Genomic DNA, 19,181 nt, shown 5'->3' with positions numbered 1-19,181 from the left:
AGGGAAATCAAGATAAAGTTCAAGGTAACTTAATATCCCACTAGTGGAAAATCATGTGGTCACACAAACACACACACACACACACACACACACACACACACACACACACACACACACACACACACACACACACACATACACACATACACATACACACACGTGTTCATCCCAAAAATAACACAATATCATGTCAAATCTTCCCCATACAGCCTCATTTACGATATATTCATAAATGTAACACACATTTAAAAATTAAAGGTGTAAGAGGAAATATTTACAACTGTGATAATATAAAAGTATAAAGGCGTAAAGCTATACATTGAAGGGTTATATAAATAAAGTAATGTAAGCATTTAAAGGTATAAAAGGGGACATTTATATATATGTATAAAAATAAGGCATCATTCAGTGTTATTAATTGTCTTTGTTTAGTAAATTCAACTTAATGATTTGTGCTTTGTTTGTCCTGTAGTGACCAGCTGCGGCCGCCAGGCGACGTCATGGACCTTTTAACTACACACAGGGGACTCACATGTACTGATTATCATGGTTGTGTGTGTGTGTGTGTGTGGGTTTTCTAACTTCCAGTTACACTTGAACAAAGGAACGCACATCTGCATCCGCGCTGCACATCTGCATGCTTTCTGCACACACTCTCCCATGCACGTGTGTGTTGTGTGTTTGTTTGTGTGTGTGTGTTTGTGTGTGCATTGAAACGGAGGGTGCACGCGGTTGGTCCCCTCCATGTTGTTTCCCCCCCCCCTTCCACCCTGACGGTGCGCTGTGATCTTTGAACCCGGGCCTCCCCCTCACTCAGCACCGCAGGATTCACGCAGAGCCACGCTGGAGGGAGGACCGCAGAAAACCCCTCCGTGCTCCGTCAGACTCATGGACTCTGCTCCACCAGCAAGGAACCATGACCTGTGCGTCTGAGTGAAGAAGAAGGAGAAGAAGAAGGAGAAGAAGGAGAAGAAGAAGGAGAAGGAGAAGGAGAAGAGTTCTTAGATTCATCTTTCAACCAGAGGAGACTTTTAGAACCTGCAGACATGTTTCTTTGGGGATGTCTCCTGAGCCTCGCGCTCCTCCTGGGCTCCAGCCGGACTCTGGCTCCGGACCCCGGAGCAGGACTCGACTTCCTGGAGGATATTTTACACTTCTATGGCGAAAACGCGTCTATTTCCACGCACGACCTGAAGGACCTGCTGCTGCTGATCTCCGCCCGGAGGTCCGAGTCCGTGTTCCTACACAATCCTCTGGAGAACCAAGAAGTGAGCGTTTACATACATTATTTAACACACTGATTCTGATTTACAGGAACTGAATGGGCTTGTTGTTGCTTTCAGTCCTTAATTAACTTTTTCATCCCTTTACCACTTATTAAATAGTTTCATATAAACTTATGTAACTTGTTGTAGTTAAAGTTTGAAACATTCACTGACTAATTCCTTATTTTCAACATGAATAATGTTATTATTTAATATTTTATATCGGTTTCACATTTCTTTCAGTGCTGAAGCTCATAGGTTTTGATTTTAGAAGTAAATAATGCATTTCATTATTTATTAATGCACACATGATTAAAAGTAAGTTTCATAACAACATTAAATTAACATGTATATACCTGAATACCCTTTCAACCCTTTCTCTACTGATTTCTACTTTGTGGATACTTTAAGATGAAACATGGTCAATACTTTTTTTTGCAATAAACACTTAATAATATGTATTATAACTTTTGTTTTTACTTTTCACATTTCTACTTTGTAGTGTTATTATCCTACAGCTTCCTTGTTACTTATTCTTTATTAATTTCCAATTTTCTTCATGTGTTCTGCTTTAAGATGTAATTACTGCATTTCAGGTTTCAGATATTGGTCAACAACATGATAGAAAAAAAAAAAAATAAAAAAAAATTCTCTCCTACAAGCTTTAACCATCAGGAGTATATAATATATATATTATCACTTTTCTTAGCTTTTCTCTACTCTAATCTCAGAAGTAAATGAATGATTAAAATCACAATTGCGTCCTGAATTAAGCTTCATAATAACAATCTAACATTCACATGACCTGAATATAATCAGCTTTGAAACCTTTTCTCTTCTGGTTTCTACTTTGTGGTATGATTAGCTTCATAATGAACATCATTAACAGATAATGCTCTGTCCCCTTTCAACTCTAATATTAAAACCTGCTTTAGAAAACAGATTTCATACAAAAATATGCACAACATTCATTCAAAATGACTAATAAACACGCAAAGGTGACAAATGTGAGAACATTTTAAATAGAAGAAGGATTTTAGACAAAAGACAGATTTAGCAATTATTTTTTTTAATCTATAAATGTCTCTGTGTCCCTCAGTGTCTCTCAGCCGAGCAGATCTTGTCCCACTTCGGGATCAGTAACGTCAGTGAGCTGAACGTGGGACATCTGGGGACGATCTGTCCGGCCGTGTTGACCCAGGTGCTGCTGCCCTCCTGCCCCTACTCTGAGTCCGGGACCCTGGGGTCCGCCGACTACTCTGGTGAGTTGCTTCATCTCCACTGCTGCTCGCCTCCTGCTTTATTTGTCAGAACTTGCCCCCCCCCGCCCCCTGCTCAAATAATTCACAGGTCATGGAGGGTTCATTTCCTTGAATTCACTCTGGTGGTGCTTTTATCCACAGTCACAGAAAAGGACTGGAGAAAAGAGTTTAAAATCTTCATAGATATTTATTTTTCTCTTGTGGATCCTTAAAACAACAAAGAGGGTGTTTGGCATTCTGGACACTGATTGGCTGAAGTTGCATTTCATTTCATTGAGATGTTAGGTCGAGGGTTCGGATCCCACCTCAGAGCTGAGTCACTGTGAACTTGTATCCGAAGGTTCTCGATCATGCATCTAAATCTATAATCTAAAAACTGGGAATGATGATTTCACTGGTTGTAGAAAGTGACGAGTCGTATTTGACCTCTCTGGGGTCGTTTTCAAGGTCAATGGTGCCACTTGGTTTCCTCAGGGCTCCGGTCTTTGAAGTCATCTTGAGGCCGAGCGTTAAAACCCTTTGATTTTGAAGTGACAAGAGGTCAAGTGTTAGAAACCTTTGTTTAGTGGGTCACACGTGGACCAGTGTGAAGTGTGTTCACGGCTCCACGGAGCCACGTGTTGAGGCGCCGCCTCTCAAACAGGATCCTCTGCTATCTGCTCGTGGAAGGTTCTATTATATTTTCCTGTTGATTTCAATATAACAGTTAAACGTGTCACGCAAATGAACACAACAGCAACACAAACATCCTCTGTGGGTTTAAATCCAAACGGTGTTTATTCTGTGTAGAGGACTGATGCCTTTACCGATATTCTAGGTATAACTAAATGCCAGCCTATATACATATTTATACATTAAATGGTATATTACAGCAACTCATCTGTTTATTGTTTTCTCTATTGTTGGTTTTGTCTATAAAATGTCCAAATGCCTGAAAAGACACCAGAGAAGATGATTTGCATTATCTGACCAACCTTCAAATAGCCAAAGTATTTCTAGTTTAATCTCGTTTTAAACCAAGAAATCACCAAATATTTGCCAAAACAAGCAAATATTTGGTCCTTTGATAAACCTCCAGGCAACTGAATGCAAATAGGGAAGCAGGTGTTTTCAGTTTATTCTCTGGTTTCAATGCCACGAAGGAGAAATCTCAAATACGCCGTAAAGACATTAATTAAAATTTGAGGGAATCCCTCCAGATTTGGCTCAAACATCCACGATCTCACTTCCTGGGAACTTGACGGATCAGGAAGTCACGGAGGAGGTTTCACTGCGTCTGTTACTGAAGCCGTTCACTGACTAGAATCTATTGGTTGAGGGTGAGAGTCTCTGTGACCTCACTACATACATCACTGGCCATAATTCAATAACCCACACTCTTATAATCCATATTTTTTTTATAATATGTGTATTATGTGAATGTGGACAGACAGGGATATAAACAGCTTGAGGAGGTAACGATAGATGTCTAATAAATGATTGGAACAATTTATTAAATGACTGGAACAATTATTACACTATAGATAGAATAGTCAGTTTACTACTTGTCCATAGACAAATAAATTAATATTTCAACTTGATAAGTTCAGTTGAGGCAGAAAGAATTTACAATACAGATAAAAAAATCCTTTTAAACTTTGCTTTCTTGATAAAAACTGCACCTTAAATACAATAAAATACTTTGACCTTCTAATCTTGACTCTGAACCTGAACTGAACTGTGTATTTTACATTATCATATGTCTATATTATTTATAACACCCGAGGTGTGTTGGTATATGATTGAATAATAACCGGTCCCCTGTGGAGGATCCGTGACGCTCACCCTGTCCTGGAGTGACTCCCTCTCACACCCACCTCTCAGTTTCCCCGTCACCCTCTCAGGGCTGTTGACACAGATACAACCAACTGTGCCTGTTGTTCAGACCGATGCTCGTAATCCTGCTGGTTCCTCCACCAGATTCCTCCTCTGCAAATAAATAAGTGTTTTTGTGTCTTCGTTGTGTTGAGCTGCACATCTGTCCGGTTACAGAATGAAGGGTGGCACGTCCTGGGACTGAATCTGGCTCTATCCTGGAGCTGCGACAAATCTTATTATAGCGTCGGGATTCAATTGAATTCTATTGTATTTGAAGGATGTAACGTTTGTTTCCAAAGTTTGTGCATCACAGGGAGAGTTTGCTAACTCGAGGCTGATTCAACAAAACATAATAAAATGCACATCAGCCAGTATGGGTTTAGAACACAAGCTGTTGAGAGATGAAACGTCCGGCGTCAGAACTTTCTTGTCGTGTCTGTGATAATTAATAAGACTGAGTGAGAACCTGTAACTCGTGTGTTACCAACAGGCCGGAGAATGGGATGGGATTTCATATGTGGTCCTGTGGCAGTCAATGTGGGCACCAGTGGATGACCTTGAATCCACTGCAGTGATGGTGCAGGACACTGGGATATGACAGCTTCTTCATTTACCATAGAAAATAAGTCATCTGGTGCTTTGAAGGTTTTTTCATCTGTTGCCTGAAGGAAGAATTATTCAGAAGAGGAGGAATTAGTGTTTAGGATGATAGATGACAAAGATGATAGAACCTACGGCGAAAAAGAAAAAGTAAAACACAAACTAACTTAATTCCTGCCGCCTCTAAAAAAGCCATAAATGCCAAAACAAAGTGAAAACACTAGATGCAAAGAAACTCCATGATTCTAGTGATGGTATAACATCAGCTGTGTGTCCTCTCTCTCCTGGCAGTGTGGGGTTACGGGTTCCTGGCCGTCACCATCATCAACCTGGCGTCTCTGCTCGGCCTCCTGCTGATTCCATTCACCAAGAAGTCCTACTTCCCCAAAGTGCTGACCTACTTCATCGGCCTGGCCATCGGGACGCTGTTCTCCAACGCCGTGCTGCAGCTCATACCAGAGGTGAGTGACAGAGGCAGCGTCAGTCCTGAGGCTCAGGGACTCACACAGAATGTTTAGAAGAGGGTCCGTTTATAAGAAACTGAACTTTTCTACCTGTTCCTCCCCAGGCGCTGGGCTTTGATCCCAAACGAGACAACTATGTGGGGAATGCAGTTGGAATATTCGGAGGCTTCTATCTCTTGTTCATTGTGGAGAAGGTTCTGAAGCTGGCTCTGCGGATGGATCACGAGGTAACGACACTGAGGAATTTATTGTCTGTTTATTATTATTGTTCGTTTATTAAACCCCATTCATCACAGACCGGTATCATCATATCTGAGTTGTAAAGGTGCCACTGCACAGCTCAGCTTTATGGGATGATTCCACTTCCAGTTGCTGACTGCTGCAAGAAATGACACTTTATGAGAACCCGTGCACATTATTTAAAATAATCATTTTACGTCAGGGTCAAAGTCGGAAGGGTCAGCGAGTTGACACTTTGTGAAAATGAGGTTTGTGTTTTATAGAACCCTAATATTTATTATATTAAAGTAAAATAAAGGTCAAATATGTCCATGGAAAATGTTTGATAGATTTACATGCTTCTTTTTGGCCAAGATTTGTATGAAAATGTTGAACTGCACCTGTCAGTCCGTCAGTCCGTCAGTCCATCAGTCAGTCAGTCAGTCCATCAGTCAGTCAGTCAGTCAGTCCATCAGTCAGTCAGTCAGTCAGTCAGTCAGTCAGTCCATCAGTCAGTCAGTCAGTCAGTCAGTCAGTCAGTCAGTCAGTCCGTCAGTCCGTCAGCCCGTCCGTCCGTCAGTCAGTCAGTCAGTCAGTCAGTCAGTCAGTCAGTCAGTCAGTCAGTCAGTCAGTCAGTCAGTCAGTCCGTCAGTCAGTCAGTCAGTCAGTCAGTCAGTCAGTCAGTCAGTCCGTCAGTCCGTCAGCCCGTCCGTCCGTCAGTCAGTCAGTCAGTCAGTCAGTCAGTCCGTCAGACAGTCAGTCAGTCAGTCAGTCAGTCAGTCCGTCAGTCAGTCAGTCAGTCAGTCAGTCCGTCAGTCAGTCAGTCAGTCAGTCCATCAGACAGTCAGTCAGTCAGTCAGTCAGTCAGTCCATCAGTCAGTCAGTCAGTCAGTCAGTCAGTCAGTCAGTCAGTCCGTCAGTCCGTCAGCCCGTCCGTCCGTCAGTCAGTCAGTCAGTCAGTCAGTCAGTCAGTCAGTCAGTCAGTCAGTCAGTCAGTCAGTCAGTCAGTCCGTCAGTCAGTCAGTCAGTCAGTCAGTCAGTCAGTCAGTCAGTCCGTCAGTCCGTCAGCCCGTCCGTCCGTCAGTCAGTCAGTCAGTCAGTCAGTCAGTCAGTCAGTCAGTCAGTCAGTCAGTGTCAGTCAGTCAGTCAGTCAGTCAGTCCACTGCTTTTGGTCAGGACTTACTCTGGATATCTCAACAATGAAATTTAGAGAGTTTGAATGTCCCTGACTTTTCCTGTCCCGTGCTCAGCCTGCTCACTTCTGTGATTTTGTGTGAATTGAAGTGTTTTTAACAGAACCTGTGTTTTCTCATCTGTCTCCTGCTCAGCACGGCCACAGCCACTTCGCTCCTCCAGAGGTGACTCAGGAGAACTCCCTGCAGAACGGAGACATAACGGAAAAGAGTGACTCCATCATTCTGACTGGAATCAGCACCATCGCCTTAGACAAGAGCAGCCTGAGCCCAGATTCTCAGGTACCAAGCACACTCATGAAGAAAATGATGATCCCCTGATTGCTCACGTGACATTAACCTGCAGCTCTGCCACCATGCACTCACTGATCCTTTGTTTAAGTAGCTGAGTCTTGAGATAAGCTTTTAAAGAAGCCAGAGACGTGCTGTCTCCCACAGGTCTTATCTGAATCGATCACGGACTATAAACTGACGACTGTGATTTAGTCTCTTTATGGGTCAGAAAGTGTATCTGTGCTAATGGGGAACATAAATCCAAATGAACTTCCGTAGCCGATGAGGTAGCGCGAGGTGATTAGAGCTTCGGTTTAATGTTTAATGGTGAAATCTCTGGAGTCTTATGGAGGAGTCTGTCTTTGAAGGGATCAAAAATACTAAACAAACAGACACTGGGATCGAGCAGTGAAAACCAGTGAAACCAGGCCGACGGCCTCAGATCCCTCGTCTCCCGGTAAAAGCTGGAATTGTCCGAGCCGAGCACAAAGACTCCTTGTTAGTCGGCGGCTGAGAGAACGGATGTTTTGTCACCGCAGACGATCTGCAACCAAACTGCAAAGGTTCTGTTTGTGTCCGCCGGCGCTCTGGTTTCCCATCAACCACACTCGAACCATTCTATCTGTAATTAAAGAGTTCTGTGGCAAATGCTGCACCATGCTTTTAGGGGAACATGTTTCCTGTCCTTGGATAATCAACATCTTTGACAATTTTTTAGAGCCAAGATGGAGGCACTGTTTTGATTGAAGCCTTTAGATTGTTAGATTTTCTCACAGTGTCTCATTTTAAATCATGTTAGTGATGATGAGGATGAAATACAATAACTTTGGATATCGCTAAACAACATTTAGAAGAGTAATTGGTGAATGTAGGTCATAGAAAATATCACCATTAAATTGTCTCCTCTGCCAAAGGATGTTGTGGTTGCTCCTGTTATTAGTTATTTTGTTTGTGAGCACAAAATGGTTCAGGGGGCAGATCCAGGATTTAATGAATGGATCTCGATGAAAGAAATCCGGCAGATTTATGGATCTAATATCTCTTCAGGTTCCTCTAGTTCCTAAAGGACCTTATTATTAATCCCATCATTCAATCTGTCTGCAAACTTCAAACTATTCCATATTTTAATGTTCTAGTTCTAGCTGCTAAACATCAGCTCCAAGCCCCAACTCCAGCCTCACAGAGCTGCTTGCTTGGTATTTAATAAATACGATTAATAAAACAGAATTTAAATTCTCAGATTCTGTCTTAATTTGATATTGATATTCAGGAGAAAGGGCCTTCACCTAGTTCTGACCAGATCGTGGCAAAAAAGCAAAACTTTCAACTTTGTCCTTTATTTTTCCGGTTGTGAACTTTGGGTTTGAAACACAGAGATACAGAATCATTGCGTGTTATCTTCGTGGCTCACTAAATCCACATACTGTACCATACCGTTATTTGCATGTGACTCCATGAGTAAAAAAAAAAATCGAACTCCCATTCTCCACTTCACCGGTCCCGTCCCTCAGCAGGACGTCCAGGACGCGGGTCAGATGTGCCGATGGCTGCGTGGGAAACGCGTCTCTGACATCAAGACGGTGGCCTGGATGATCACCCTGAGCGACGCGCTGCACAACTTCATCGACGGCCTGGCCATCGGGGCGTCCTTCACCGTGTCCGTCCTGGCGGGCTTCAGCACGTCCACTGCCATCGTGTGTGAGGAGTTTCCTCATGAGCTGGGTGAGCGATTAATGAAAGAAAATCCTGAAACCTCACACTGTGAACTCACAAAGCTTTATTTGAACGTGTCAGGGAAAACCTAAAGTTACAAATGACACCAGAACGACATCAGGTCGGATCTTCACCAAAGACATTTAGGATGTCCAAAGAGCACACTCCCTACCCCCACTGTCTAAGTGCCCCTGAGCAAGGCACCTTACTCCCCCAACATCTGCTCCCCGGGCGCCGTGCATGGCTGCCCACTGCTCGTGTCCTGCGATGTTCAGCAGATGGATCAAAAGCAGAGGACAAATTTCCCTCATCTGCATTTTGTGTGACTGTGCATGTGTGTGGGATTAATATAAATAAATGAAAATGTAAAAATAAATGTATAATGTAAAAGATATTTCCATTTGATCGCCTGGTGCGGCCATAAAAACATGATTTCAGTGAAGGACTGATGCAAGAAGATGCAGAATATAAATACATCTGATTCTATGAGTCAGAACGAGAGGATTTTTTCCTCCTGAAAGTGGAAATACCTGGGAAATTAAGTTTGAAATATTCAATTCAAACTAAAATTCCCACTAAGAATCAATGATCTTTATCGCCCTCTCCTGACAAGCAGCAGCGTTGCACCAAAAATGTGTCTTTTTTTTTTTTTCTTCTTTATTTGTGTTTTCAAATTAAAATACCTACGATTGCCACTTAATTCAGAGACAGGATGAAGATACCTCCAGTAAAAGAGATATAACATCTTTTGTTACAGACATAACATGTATTGTCACACAAAGCACGGAATCATAACTCTGTGAATAGAAGTGGAATAAGATTTAGAATAATTTCTGTAGTAAAATAAAACCTTTAATAGCTTTTTTACTTTGGGGCAGAGAAGTCTCACCTTTAACAACTTCAACCTCAAACCTAAAGAAGAAAAAAAACAAAGTACCCGATACTCCTTTTTTAAAGCTTTACAGAGAGTGTTATTTCTGCTTTAAGACATTAATTTGTAGTAAAAAACTGTTTGCCTGTTGAGCAAAGCTCCATCAATGCTCTCCACATCCTGCCGCCTCTGCCTGTTTGGACTCCCTCTAATCAAAGCTGTGTTCTGTTCCCTCTGCAGGAGACTTTGTGATCCTGCTGAACTCTGGCATGAGCATCCCACAGGCCATCTTCTTCAATCTGCTGTCGGCGGTTTCGTGTTACGTCGGCCTCGCGTTTGGAATTCTGCTGGGGAGCAACTTTGCCCCCAACGCAATCTTTGCCATCGCGGGAGGAATGTTCCTGTATATCGCGCTGGCGGATATGGTGAGTGAGATTACATTATCTGAGGATAATCACCTAGTAGCTGCAGTAATAATAATAAAAATGGCTTCCTGTTGTGATGTGGAGGGAATGAAATTGTTTTTTTATAATTTTATAATAACACAATTTTTTTAGTTCTCATGGAAGTAATATAAAACAAGAACGGATGCAGTCTGATAACTTAAATTACTTATTGGTCATAAAACTAGATTGGGTTCATTTCTGTTGTTGGAAATTGGTTCAGAGTTATGTAATAAAGCAACAAACATACAAGGGTGAAAATATGATGGAGGCACAAAACACATCTTGGAAAAATCAAGGAATACTGTTTTAAACATGATTAAAAATATATATATTTGTGATTTAAAAAAGGCTCAGAAGACACATAGTAGAGGCTTAAAATTAGAATTATCCAGACTATTTAAAATTAATATTCTAAAAAAGAAATAGATTTTATTAAATGTTTCCCCATAACTTAATAATAACTCAGTAGAGCAGACTACAGGAACAAGGAGTTGTTGTTTTTAGGATCAATTCATAGCTGCCTTTGTTTTTTATGGGATTTGTTGAGAATGAGACATGCAATCACTTAAAGAACAATGGTTAATGGTTTGTGTGTGTGTGTCACTTTGAATCCCAGTTCCCAGAGATGGACAACATAGCCCGGGATCAGCACCGGACTTCAGACAAGATCGTTTTCTTCCTGATCCAGAACGCCGGCCTGCTCACCGGGTTCGCCATCATCCTGCTGATCACTGTGTACGCAGGCGAGATCCAACTGGGTTAGAGGAGAGGAACACGAACTGGGAATCAACCAGTCGTGAGCTGCTTCCGTTTCTGCTGACTCGGCTCCCTCAGTGAATGTGAAGGGAATGTTTTGTACAAAGAAAACTAAATGTGTAAAGGACTTTTAAAAAAAAAAAAAAAATCTTTCTACTGTTGATTTAGTGAAATGTTTACTCCTTGAAAGGGAAAAAATCTTTACAATCATTTCATGTATGAAATCTAGACAAATTTATTTTAAGGGGGAAATAAATTATTTTTTTTAGTCTTCATATATTGTGACATGTGTTCCTTGTGCTGCTTTGTAAACTAACATTTGCTGAGTTGTTGTGGCAGCAGCCGTTTGCTCGGGCTGTTATGGCATCAGAGTTTGACCTCTGTGTCTTGTTCCTGGCTCTTTCTCAAGGTCGTATCGTTGGACTCTTTCATCCGCATGTTTCACAGAGTGTATTCTGCTGTCGACCAAATTTCAGACACTGGAAAAGGTTCATATTTTAACAGCACCTGTGGGAATGAGGCCTCCTGTAGATCAAAATACAACTGTGCTAGTTGACTTTTCCTTTGTTCTATACGGAAGTGTTCCTACACACACAAAGACATGGACCAAGATATATCAGACACCCGATAAGCTTAAGTATCACATAGAATTTGAAAATAATCAACCACAGGAAATATATATATATATTTCAAAATAACTGCAATTTATTTCCCAGTGAACATAGAAAATAGGATATAAAAAGTGTCCATATATTCCCCAAAATAAAGTCTGATTATGCTCTTATTGTAAATTAGATTTTATGATATTTGGTGTTAAACATGACATCTGTCATCACCTACGATGAGAAGGAGGTGTGCGATTTTTCTCCAATTATATAGTAAAAGAAACAAAGGCTGTCTGTATATTTTTCAGGGGACACTGGTGCTTGTCATGCAGATTTCTTCACAATTTAATTTTTTTGGAAAGAAAAACTGAAAAGGACCCATGTCAGACGTGATTATTGTTTTGTGTTTCGTCTCCTAGATTTTATTGTGAAAACAAAAAATTCTCTTTCCATTTTTTATGCAATTTAGTTTATTTTTTACTATGTACAATAAAAAGGTGCGTATGGATTGTAAGAATATGGTAAATGGTTTTGTATTTATATATCGCTTTTCTAGTCTTGATGACCTCTCAAAGCGCTTTACAGTACAGTTTTACATTCAACCATTCACACACACATTCATACAGTGCATCTATTTAATATGTAGTCCGCATATAGAGGACATATTAGATATTAAACTGATAAGAACAGATACTACACTTGATCTTAGCCAAAAGGCAGAGAAGCGATATAAAATATGGTTTTATCTTTATTAAATTAAATTAAATATCTTAAGGTAAGAAAGCAGAAACATTTTAATACAAAATAATGTTTTTTATACAGTTTATTTGATCTTTCTTTTTAGAAACTGTGTATTTATTTGTTTAATATTTAATTTAAACTAAGTTTAAATGAAGAACACTAAGGACACGTTTTAATATTGATTTATTCATAAGCCAATCAGCATTAAAGAGGAAGTAGCCTAAGTTGCGTTCACGTCCCACCGTAAAGTCCGTATTCAGTAAACTATTGACCAGCCAAGTGGATAATAAACCTAACCAGCACCACGTCATGTTCTTGTCTTCATGTCCGGTACATGGGGAATGTGACCCACTTTGTGTACACATGAGTTACAACATCCGGTACAAATAAAAAACCTGTTACAAAACAACAGTATTTACATGTAGACAATGCTGACATGTCCTTTTTACCACTCTGGCGAGCGTCCCTGAACTCATCAAATCTTCGTGGTGGATCTCAAACAAACGAACAGACTCGAGCATGAATCGAGTGATTTGAGTTTCTAGGAGCTTCCGCTTCTCTCAGCTCGTCCTCGCGCAGCTTCCAGGAGTTCCCACCAACAGGTAAAGTGTCTTTGTTCCGTGTTTCCTCTGCGACCTCCGCCTCGGAGCGAGTTCTCCACTCAGATCAGCGGGTTACATGAAGCTAGCTCCGATGCTAGCTGCTGTTTGCTAACCAGGGGAATCACAGTCGTGTCTGATTTGGATTTGGAGGCAGCAGCTGATCCAGGATCTGGACATTATCATGTTAACTGTAGGATGATGGTGAATAAAAGGTCACCGTTAAACCCTTAGAACCTTCTCACGTGTGAGGCTGTGATCTGTCAGTTCACGTGACACTGGTTGAACGGTGGTAACCAGACATAAACCAGTTCACACTATACGACCAGCTGTGATAGAGTATCTCTACGATTCACTATTCATAAATCGATTAACTGCAAGTCAATCACACAATGATGTATCTATCGTGATACGTGTCTTACTGACGAATGCACATTTCCCTAAAGAGGTTAATTGCAGGATTTGTGTGTTTGTGTGTTTGTTTGGTGTCAGATTCACAGACACAAATTAAACAAGGTACCAAAACAACTTCTTAAAGTTACTGCCTCTTTAACTTGTATAACAAACACACTGTTATTGTCCCAAAGTGCCATCATTCCAATGTAGAATTGTGAAAGTACGGTGGCACAGAGAGTGTGAAAGTTATTCTTTTTGAGATTCACTGAGCAAAGACAAACTCAACCTGTTTTTTGGGGCTCGGCCTGAGTTCATCAGGGTCCCTGATCATTGTTGCTCCTCACAACATCAACAGAGGGTCTTTTGTTTGCTGGTGTGATGACAGGTCAGGAGGCTCGTGTTACAGTTCCTCCAACTAGAGCCAAACAATTATAAAAGGGTTGTATTACGCATATAAAATGCATTCATGTATGAGAAAGCATTTAGTTCTTAGCTAATAGAGATCCCAATAAGTGAAATTAATCTCTCCATTTCTTTTCTCCTTGTTTAATTTAAATGCAGAGTTGAGCCATGGCCAATATTCAGATCCGCAAATATCAAGACGAGGATTCCGAGGCGGTGAAGGAGATCTTCACGATGGGGATGAGCGAGCACATTCCCTCGTCCTTCATGCACGTCCTGAAACAGCCGCTTATGCAGATGGTGCTCATGATCGTCTTCTGCGCTCTCATCACCAGCTCCAAGTCCTTCCTGCTGCCCATCCTGGCTCTCACCCTGTGCCTAGCCGGGGCCCGGCAGTTTGTCGTCTACATGTTCAACCAGTACATCGACGCCTCCCTCAAGAAGGACCTCAACAGCATCAGTGAGACCTACCTGAACCAGAAGGACTCTGGTTTCTGGGTGGCTGAAAGTGACGGCCAGGTGGTCGCCACAGTGGCGTGCCTCCCCGCCGAGGACGCGCCCGGGTGCCTGGAGCTGAAACGCATGTCTGTGTGCCGCAGCCACCGCAGGATGGGCATCGCTAAGACTCTGTGTCAGACGATTACTGATTTCACTCGTGAGCGGGGCTACGCAGCGGTCATCCTCCGAACCTCTGTGATACAGACAGATGCTCAGAAGCTCTACGAGAACATGGGCTTCCAGAAGATAAGAGAGTTTGCTATTCCCGAATTTCCTGCCAAAATCCTGAACTTCAATTTGCTTGAGTACAGACTGGATTTACAGAAAGACGGGAAAAGAGAGTGACTCGAGCAGAAAGAGGATTTCAGGTCCACTCTACCATTCATTTACCCAGGTTCATCCGTGTGCTGAGGTTTCTCTAGCACGTGTTGCACAACGGTCCACTGAGTCAACAAATCAGTATTGTTTTCAAAAGCCTTTTTTTTTAATTGTCAGTTACTTGTAATACAGTGGAAACTGCTTATAGTGATCACGTTGGTCCAAGGTCTTTCTCTCTTAATATTACTAATAACTAATAACTAATACTTTTCTTAAATGAGTGAAATCTTTCTTCGTAGCTGACACACACACAGACACAGACAGACACACACACACACACACAGACACACAGACATTAACACACACATCACTATATCCGGCTTCCACTGTATTAGTTGAAGAAGGTTTGTTTTGCCCGTGGTCACGTTCTCGATGCTTTCTATTGATTGAGCTTCTTTTAAAGTCTGTTAATTAATTCATTTTGTAAATGATTTCATTCATTTCTACAGGAAACTCAATTCAATAGAGTGAATTGGCTCCTTTAATTTTGTAACTTTCTTTATGTTATTTGAGGTAAAATGAAAGATGCACTGATCTGATTTATCATGCCTGATCTTATTACAGGGGAAACAGATTTACATGTTTAAAACACATGTGTATAAATTATTTTTGTGTCTCCAGATGAAGCTGTGTGAAGTAAATGTTCTCAGTGATGATAGTCAGATACATCTGGGGGCGGTGGAGTTTGAAAGAACCTCTGCTTGCTCTATCTCTGCCTCGGGGCTTTAATATGTCAGACCCACCAATCATCAGTCCAGACTCCAAAGACAGATAAAACAGTAAACAGTAGATCCTAATGAAATATTGGATATTATTAGAGTAGTCAACTTACTAATCAACTTACTGATTGATTAATTGACGAGCTGTTGCAGCTCTTGTTGTGAACCTGTTGACACTAATGAACTCTGAGATAAAAGAGTTGTCCGTATGATTTCATGATTAGCTATGTGTATTCATTTCCCATTCACACGCCTGACACACAATAAAACATGAACTTCTTCTTTTCATCTAAAGATGTATCCACTTCTTCACTTCCTCTTTTCCTTTGTCACATGGTCGGGGATATTTCAGATGTTTTTTTTAACAACAAACTGTTTTTAAATCTCTTTTTCCATTAGAAACATTGACCTTACCAGGACCAGTAGATCTCACAGGGAACCAAACACCAGTCCTGTGAATTGTGTTAAGGTTAATTTTAGGATTAGTTATTAACTGGTCATTGTTAAGGTTAGAGATAAGGTTTTGGTTAGGTTATCCACAGTGAATGGGAGTCAGGGCGAAGTCCTAATAACGATAGCTGCACTGAAGTGTAAGTGTGTGTGTGTGTGTGTGTGTGTGTGTGTGTGTGTGTGTGTGTGTGTGTGTGTGTGTGTGTGTGTGTGTGTGTGTGTGTGTGTGTGTGTGTGTGTGTGTGTGTGTGTGTGTGTGTGTGTGTGTGTGTGAGGAACCCGAGTCTCAGAAAGGATAAATATCTGTTTCATATCAAAAGTGTGATTTAAAAAAAAGGATAAAAGATAATGTGACTCAACTTAAACTTTATTGACCTCGGTTGTGCATTCATGAAAATGTGAAAACAAAGACAACACAAAAATTACCAACAGCTGATCGTATTGTCTGCTGCCTTCAAAGAGTCTCTTAATGTAACTTTACTAATTCAGGACGATTTATTTATTTACTTTAACATACAAACTAAATTCACCTGCACTACACTTGACTTATTTAAGGTAAACAAATGTGATTCTTGCTGTAAAATAGAAATATAGCAATATAGACTTTATTTATTATTCAAATCCCGTTTATTACAGTTTAACAACATAACACAGACAACCCAAACTCTATAGTGTGTCTGTATGTAAACCTCGTTCCGCTGACGGGGGTTAGGCGGCCTCCTCGGGGGCAGTGTGGCGGGCCGGGTCAGGCAGCAGCTCGGACACCTCGGCTCGGATGTGCCGGTCAGACCTCCATGGATGGATGTAGCCTGTCGGGGACGGTGCGGAGCGACGAGCCGGATCTAAGGACTCAAAACAGGTCAGAATAATCTCCTGTTCGTCCCTGGCATGACTGGAGATCAGGTCCGAACCCGAATCCGCACCGAGCTGATGTGTTAACGTGTGTGTGTCGGTTTAAAACGAGCGAGTATTTGTGTTTTTGGTTTTATATTGAGAAGCGAAGCTAACGGCTAATGCTGCTAGCGGCTGGTCAGGGAGTGTCCCAGGGACAGCAGCAGGAACCAGTGCTGCTTCTCACACTGGTTATAGCAGATGAATATCATAACACACACATTAATACGACTAATAATAGTAAGGGCTGTTAGATGTATATATGGAGGTTTGACTGGTGGTTTAAATATCAGTGTGGATCCAGATATCAAGTCCCAGAAGCGTGATTGGTCTCATTTCAATTAATTAATTTCAATTTATCATTGTCCCCCCCCCCCCCCCCCTCATTTTGAATTTCAATTAGTTTAATTTGGCTGGTAGAAAAAAAACAAATCTCTTGTCAAACTGCAACCACACCAATGCTGGGATTAATCTGGTCCCAGTGCACAGCACATGTTGGGAATCACATGCAGCTCCATTGGTTTGGGATTAGATGACATGATGGAGGCGGTGCAGTGGGATTCAGGCTCTGGTCTGTGGCCTGGGACACACTAGATGGCACCAAATGACTCATTTACCTTCACTTTCATGAATCTGGAGCTGGAGATATTTTAAATGTATTAATAGAAGCTTGTTTTGTAGATTGTGTGCACTGCAAACACAGACACAATTATGCTAAAAACAGTGTCCTCTAATCAATTATAATTTTGTTCATGTACACTCTGCATATCCCTCACATGTGACCCTCTCTGAGGTTTCTATGGTTCTCCCCCTGTTTACAAGGTGTTTTTTGTAGTTTTAACTTATTCTCATCTGGTGCAGGATAGAAGATGAATAAGGGCTAAGTGTTAATTTGATGCACATTGAAATGAGGTGCTGGGATGAACAGTCTCTGACCCTGTTCTCTATGGATGACACATTTGTTTCCCTTCAGGGATGATAGTGATGAGACCAGGCCTGGATATCATCAGTGTGCATGTAGTGAGCAAACAGAAACTCAATGTACATCCACTTTTCATAATTTAAGTAGCTTTGATAGCAATTAATCCGATTTTTTAAATAATTTAAATGTTGCTTTACAGTGTCAAATATAATCAAAACGTCCGTCACAGTTTCACACACCCGCAAGTTATTTCGTTGAATAGCTTTTCTCTTCTACACAGTTTAAAACCTAATAAACTGGATATTTACTGTGATAAATATCAAGATGAAATTCTACAAATTTTCATCTTTGAGAACCAGAAATCGTTCAGTGACCGAAAGACTTGCATCTGTATTGATTATCAGATTAATGTTTTTTCAATCTATAGAATATACTTCAGCTCTCTGGCGTATGATATACATTTAAATAACAGAATAATGAAGGTTACATTGATATTTACAGTAAAAGTATAAAGTTATATATTTTATAAACATTTATCAGATAAAAACACATACATCTTCTCTGTTATTACCTCATATTAGTGAAGAGTCTGTTCATGTTTCAGATTAATACCCACATACACTGAATCATTAGGTTTTCTGGTTATGAGGCAGATAAGTACAAAATTAAAATGAATGGATCTCAAATTGAGCCTTAATCATTACCTTTGATATAAAATGAGCTAAATAACTAATTTACTTTAAAGTAGGATATGTATTAAACTGATGTGTTAATTGTTTTTCACAGCTACTTAAAGCTTATTCACTTTAATGACATCTTAATCGTTTGTGACACAGCAGATTGTTTCAGCCTTCGATACAAACTTAAGTCACATTTCTCCTACGTCTCAATTTAAGTCAAATTTCTGCATCATCATCATCATCATCATCATCATCATCATCATCATCACCTTGCTCATGTTTACCTTGTGTAGTGATGTCGATTAGTTCGTCCCGGACTTGCAGGCTGACTGAAGTCCAACGAGGTCGCAATGTCCGTCCTTTAAAATCCCACAGTGCCCCCTCGGTTCCTGCAACCTGCTGTTCACTGGTGTGAACTGGTTCCCAGCAGCAGCAGCAGCAGCAGCAGCAGCAGCAGCAGCAGGAGTATGGCTGAGCTGTCTCTGTCGTCATCCCTTTCCTGCCTGAGGAGGAGGCAGTTCTTTTTCAGGCTCAGGGCGAGTTGCCTCTTCATTATTTCGTCCCCCCCCCCCGGCGCCCCCTCTTTTGGTTCTGCCTTGGTCATTAGCATAAAAGGCTGCAAAGAGACTGCAGAGGTTTATTGTGTGTTTAACATCTCCAGCTGCGTGTAACTATTTTACGTATTTTACAATATATTCAATTTCAGGATTTTAATGTTGACTCTGAAGCCACAAACATATATATGACCTCAATTAGAATATGTGCTATAGTCACACTAGCACGTGGAGGACGGTACTGAGCCGACAGGTACTTCAGTTTTACTGGTTCAAGCATCCTGGGTGACGTATCTCCCTCTTTCTGAGAGCTGGGTTTCTTTTGTTCTGCTGCTGAAACGCTCTTGTAACATCTCCCATCAGCCTCTAAGCTGAAAGCTTTTACACACAAACCCCTGCAGCCTTCGGCCTCTAATGCAAAAAGATG

At 41.1% G+C, this 19,181-nt stretch overlaps 2 protein-coding genes and 1 pseudogene across 3 annotated transcripts; 2 read left to right on the top strand and 1 right to left on the bottom strand.

Moving 5' to 3' along the window:
• Positions 1-786: 786 nt before the first annotated feature.
• On the top strand, positions 787-12,041 carry slc39a8 (solute carrier family 39 member 8). 2 transcript variants are annotated; one of them, XM_053434426.1, is made up of 8 exons: positions 787-1,268; positions 2,365-2,527; positions 5,276-5,445; positions 5,553-5,675; positions 6,996-7,142; positions 8,648-8,855; positions 9,958-10,142; positions 10,780-12,041. In XM_053434426.1, exons 1-8 carry the CDS (start codon positions 1,047-1,049, stop codon positions 10,924-10,926), a joined length of 1,365 nt encoding a protein of 454 aa, XP_053290401.1. In that variant the 5' UTR covers positions 787-1,046; the 3' UTR covers positions 10,927-12,041. The 2 variants fall into 2 exon arrangements, with proteins under 2 accessions (XP_053290401.1, XP_053290400.1); XM_053434425.1 differs by having other exon boundaries at positions 8,645-8,855.
• Positions 12,042-12,144: 103 nt separating this feature from the next.
• Positions 12,145-12,253, bottom strand: LOC128451970 (uncharacterized; annotated as a pseudogene).
• A 453-nt stretch (positions 12,254-12,706) lies between these two features.
• On the top strand, positions 12,707-15,551 carry LOC128450678 (probable N-acetyltransferase camello). The gene is made up of 2 exons (XM_053434268.1): positions 12,707-12,867; positions 13,822-15,551. The coding sequence occupies exon 2, from the start codon at positions 13,831-13,833 to the stop codon at positions 14,503-14,505; it is 675 nt and encodes a 224-aa protein (XP_053290243.1). The 5' UTR covers positions 12,707-12,867; positions 13,822-13,830; the 3' UTR covers positions 14,506-15,551.
• The last annotated feature ends 3,630 nt before the right edge of the window (positions 15,552-19,181 follow it).

Source organism: Pleuronectes platessa, chromosome 11, assembly GCF_947347685.1.
Source record: "Pleuronectes platessa chromosome 11, fPlePla1.1, whole genome shotgun sequence".
Lineage (NCBI taxonomy): Eukaryota > Metazoa > Chordata > Actinopteri > Pleuronectiformes > Pleuronectidae > Pleuronectes > Pleuronectes platessa.
This window is presented reverse-complemented; position numbering and strand designations above follow the sequence as displayed.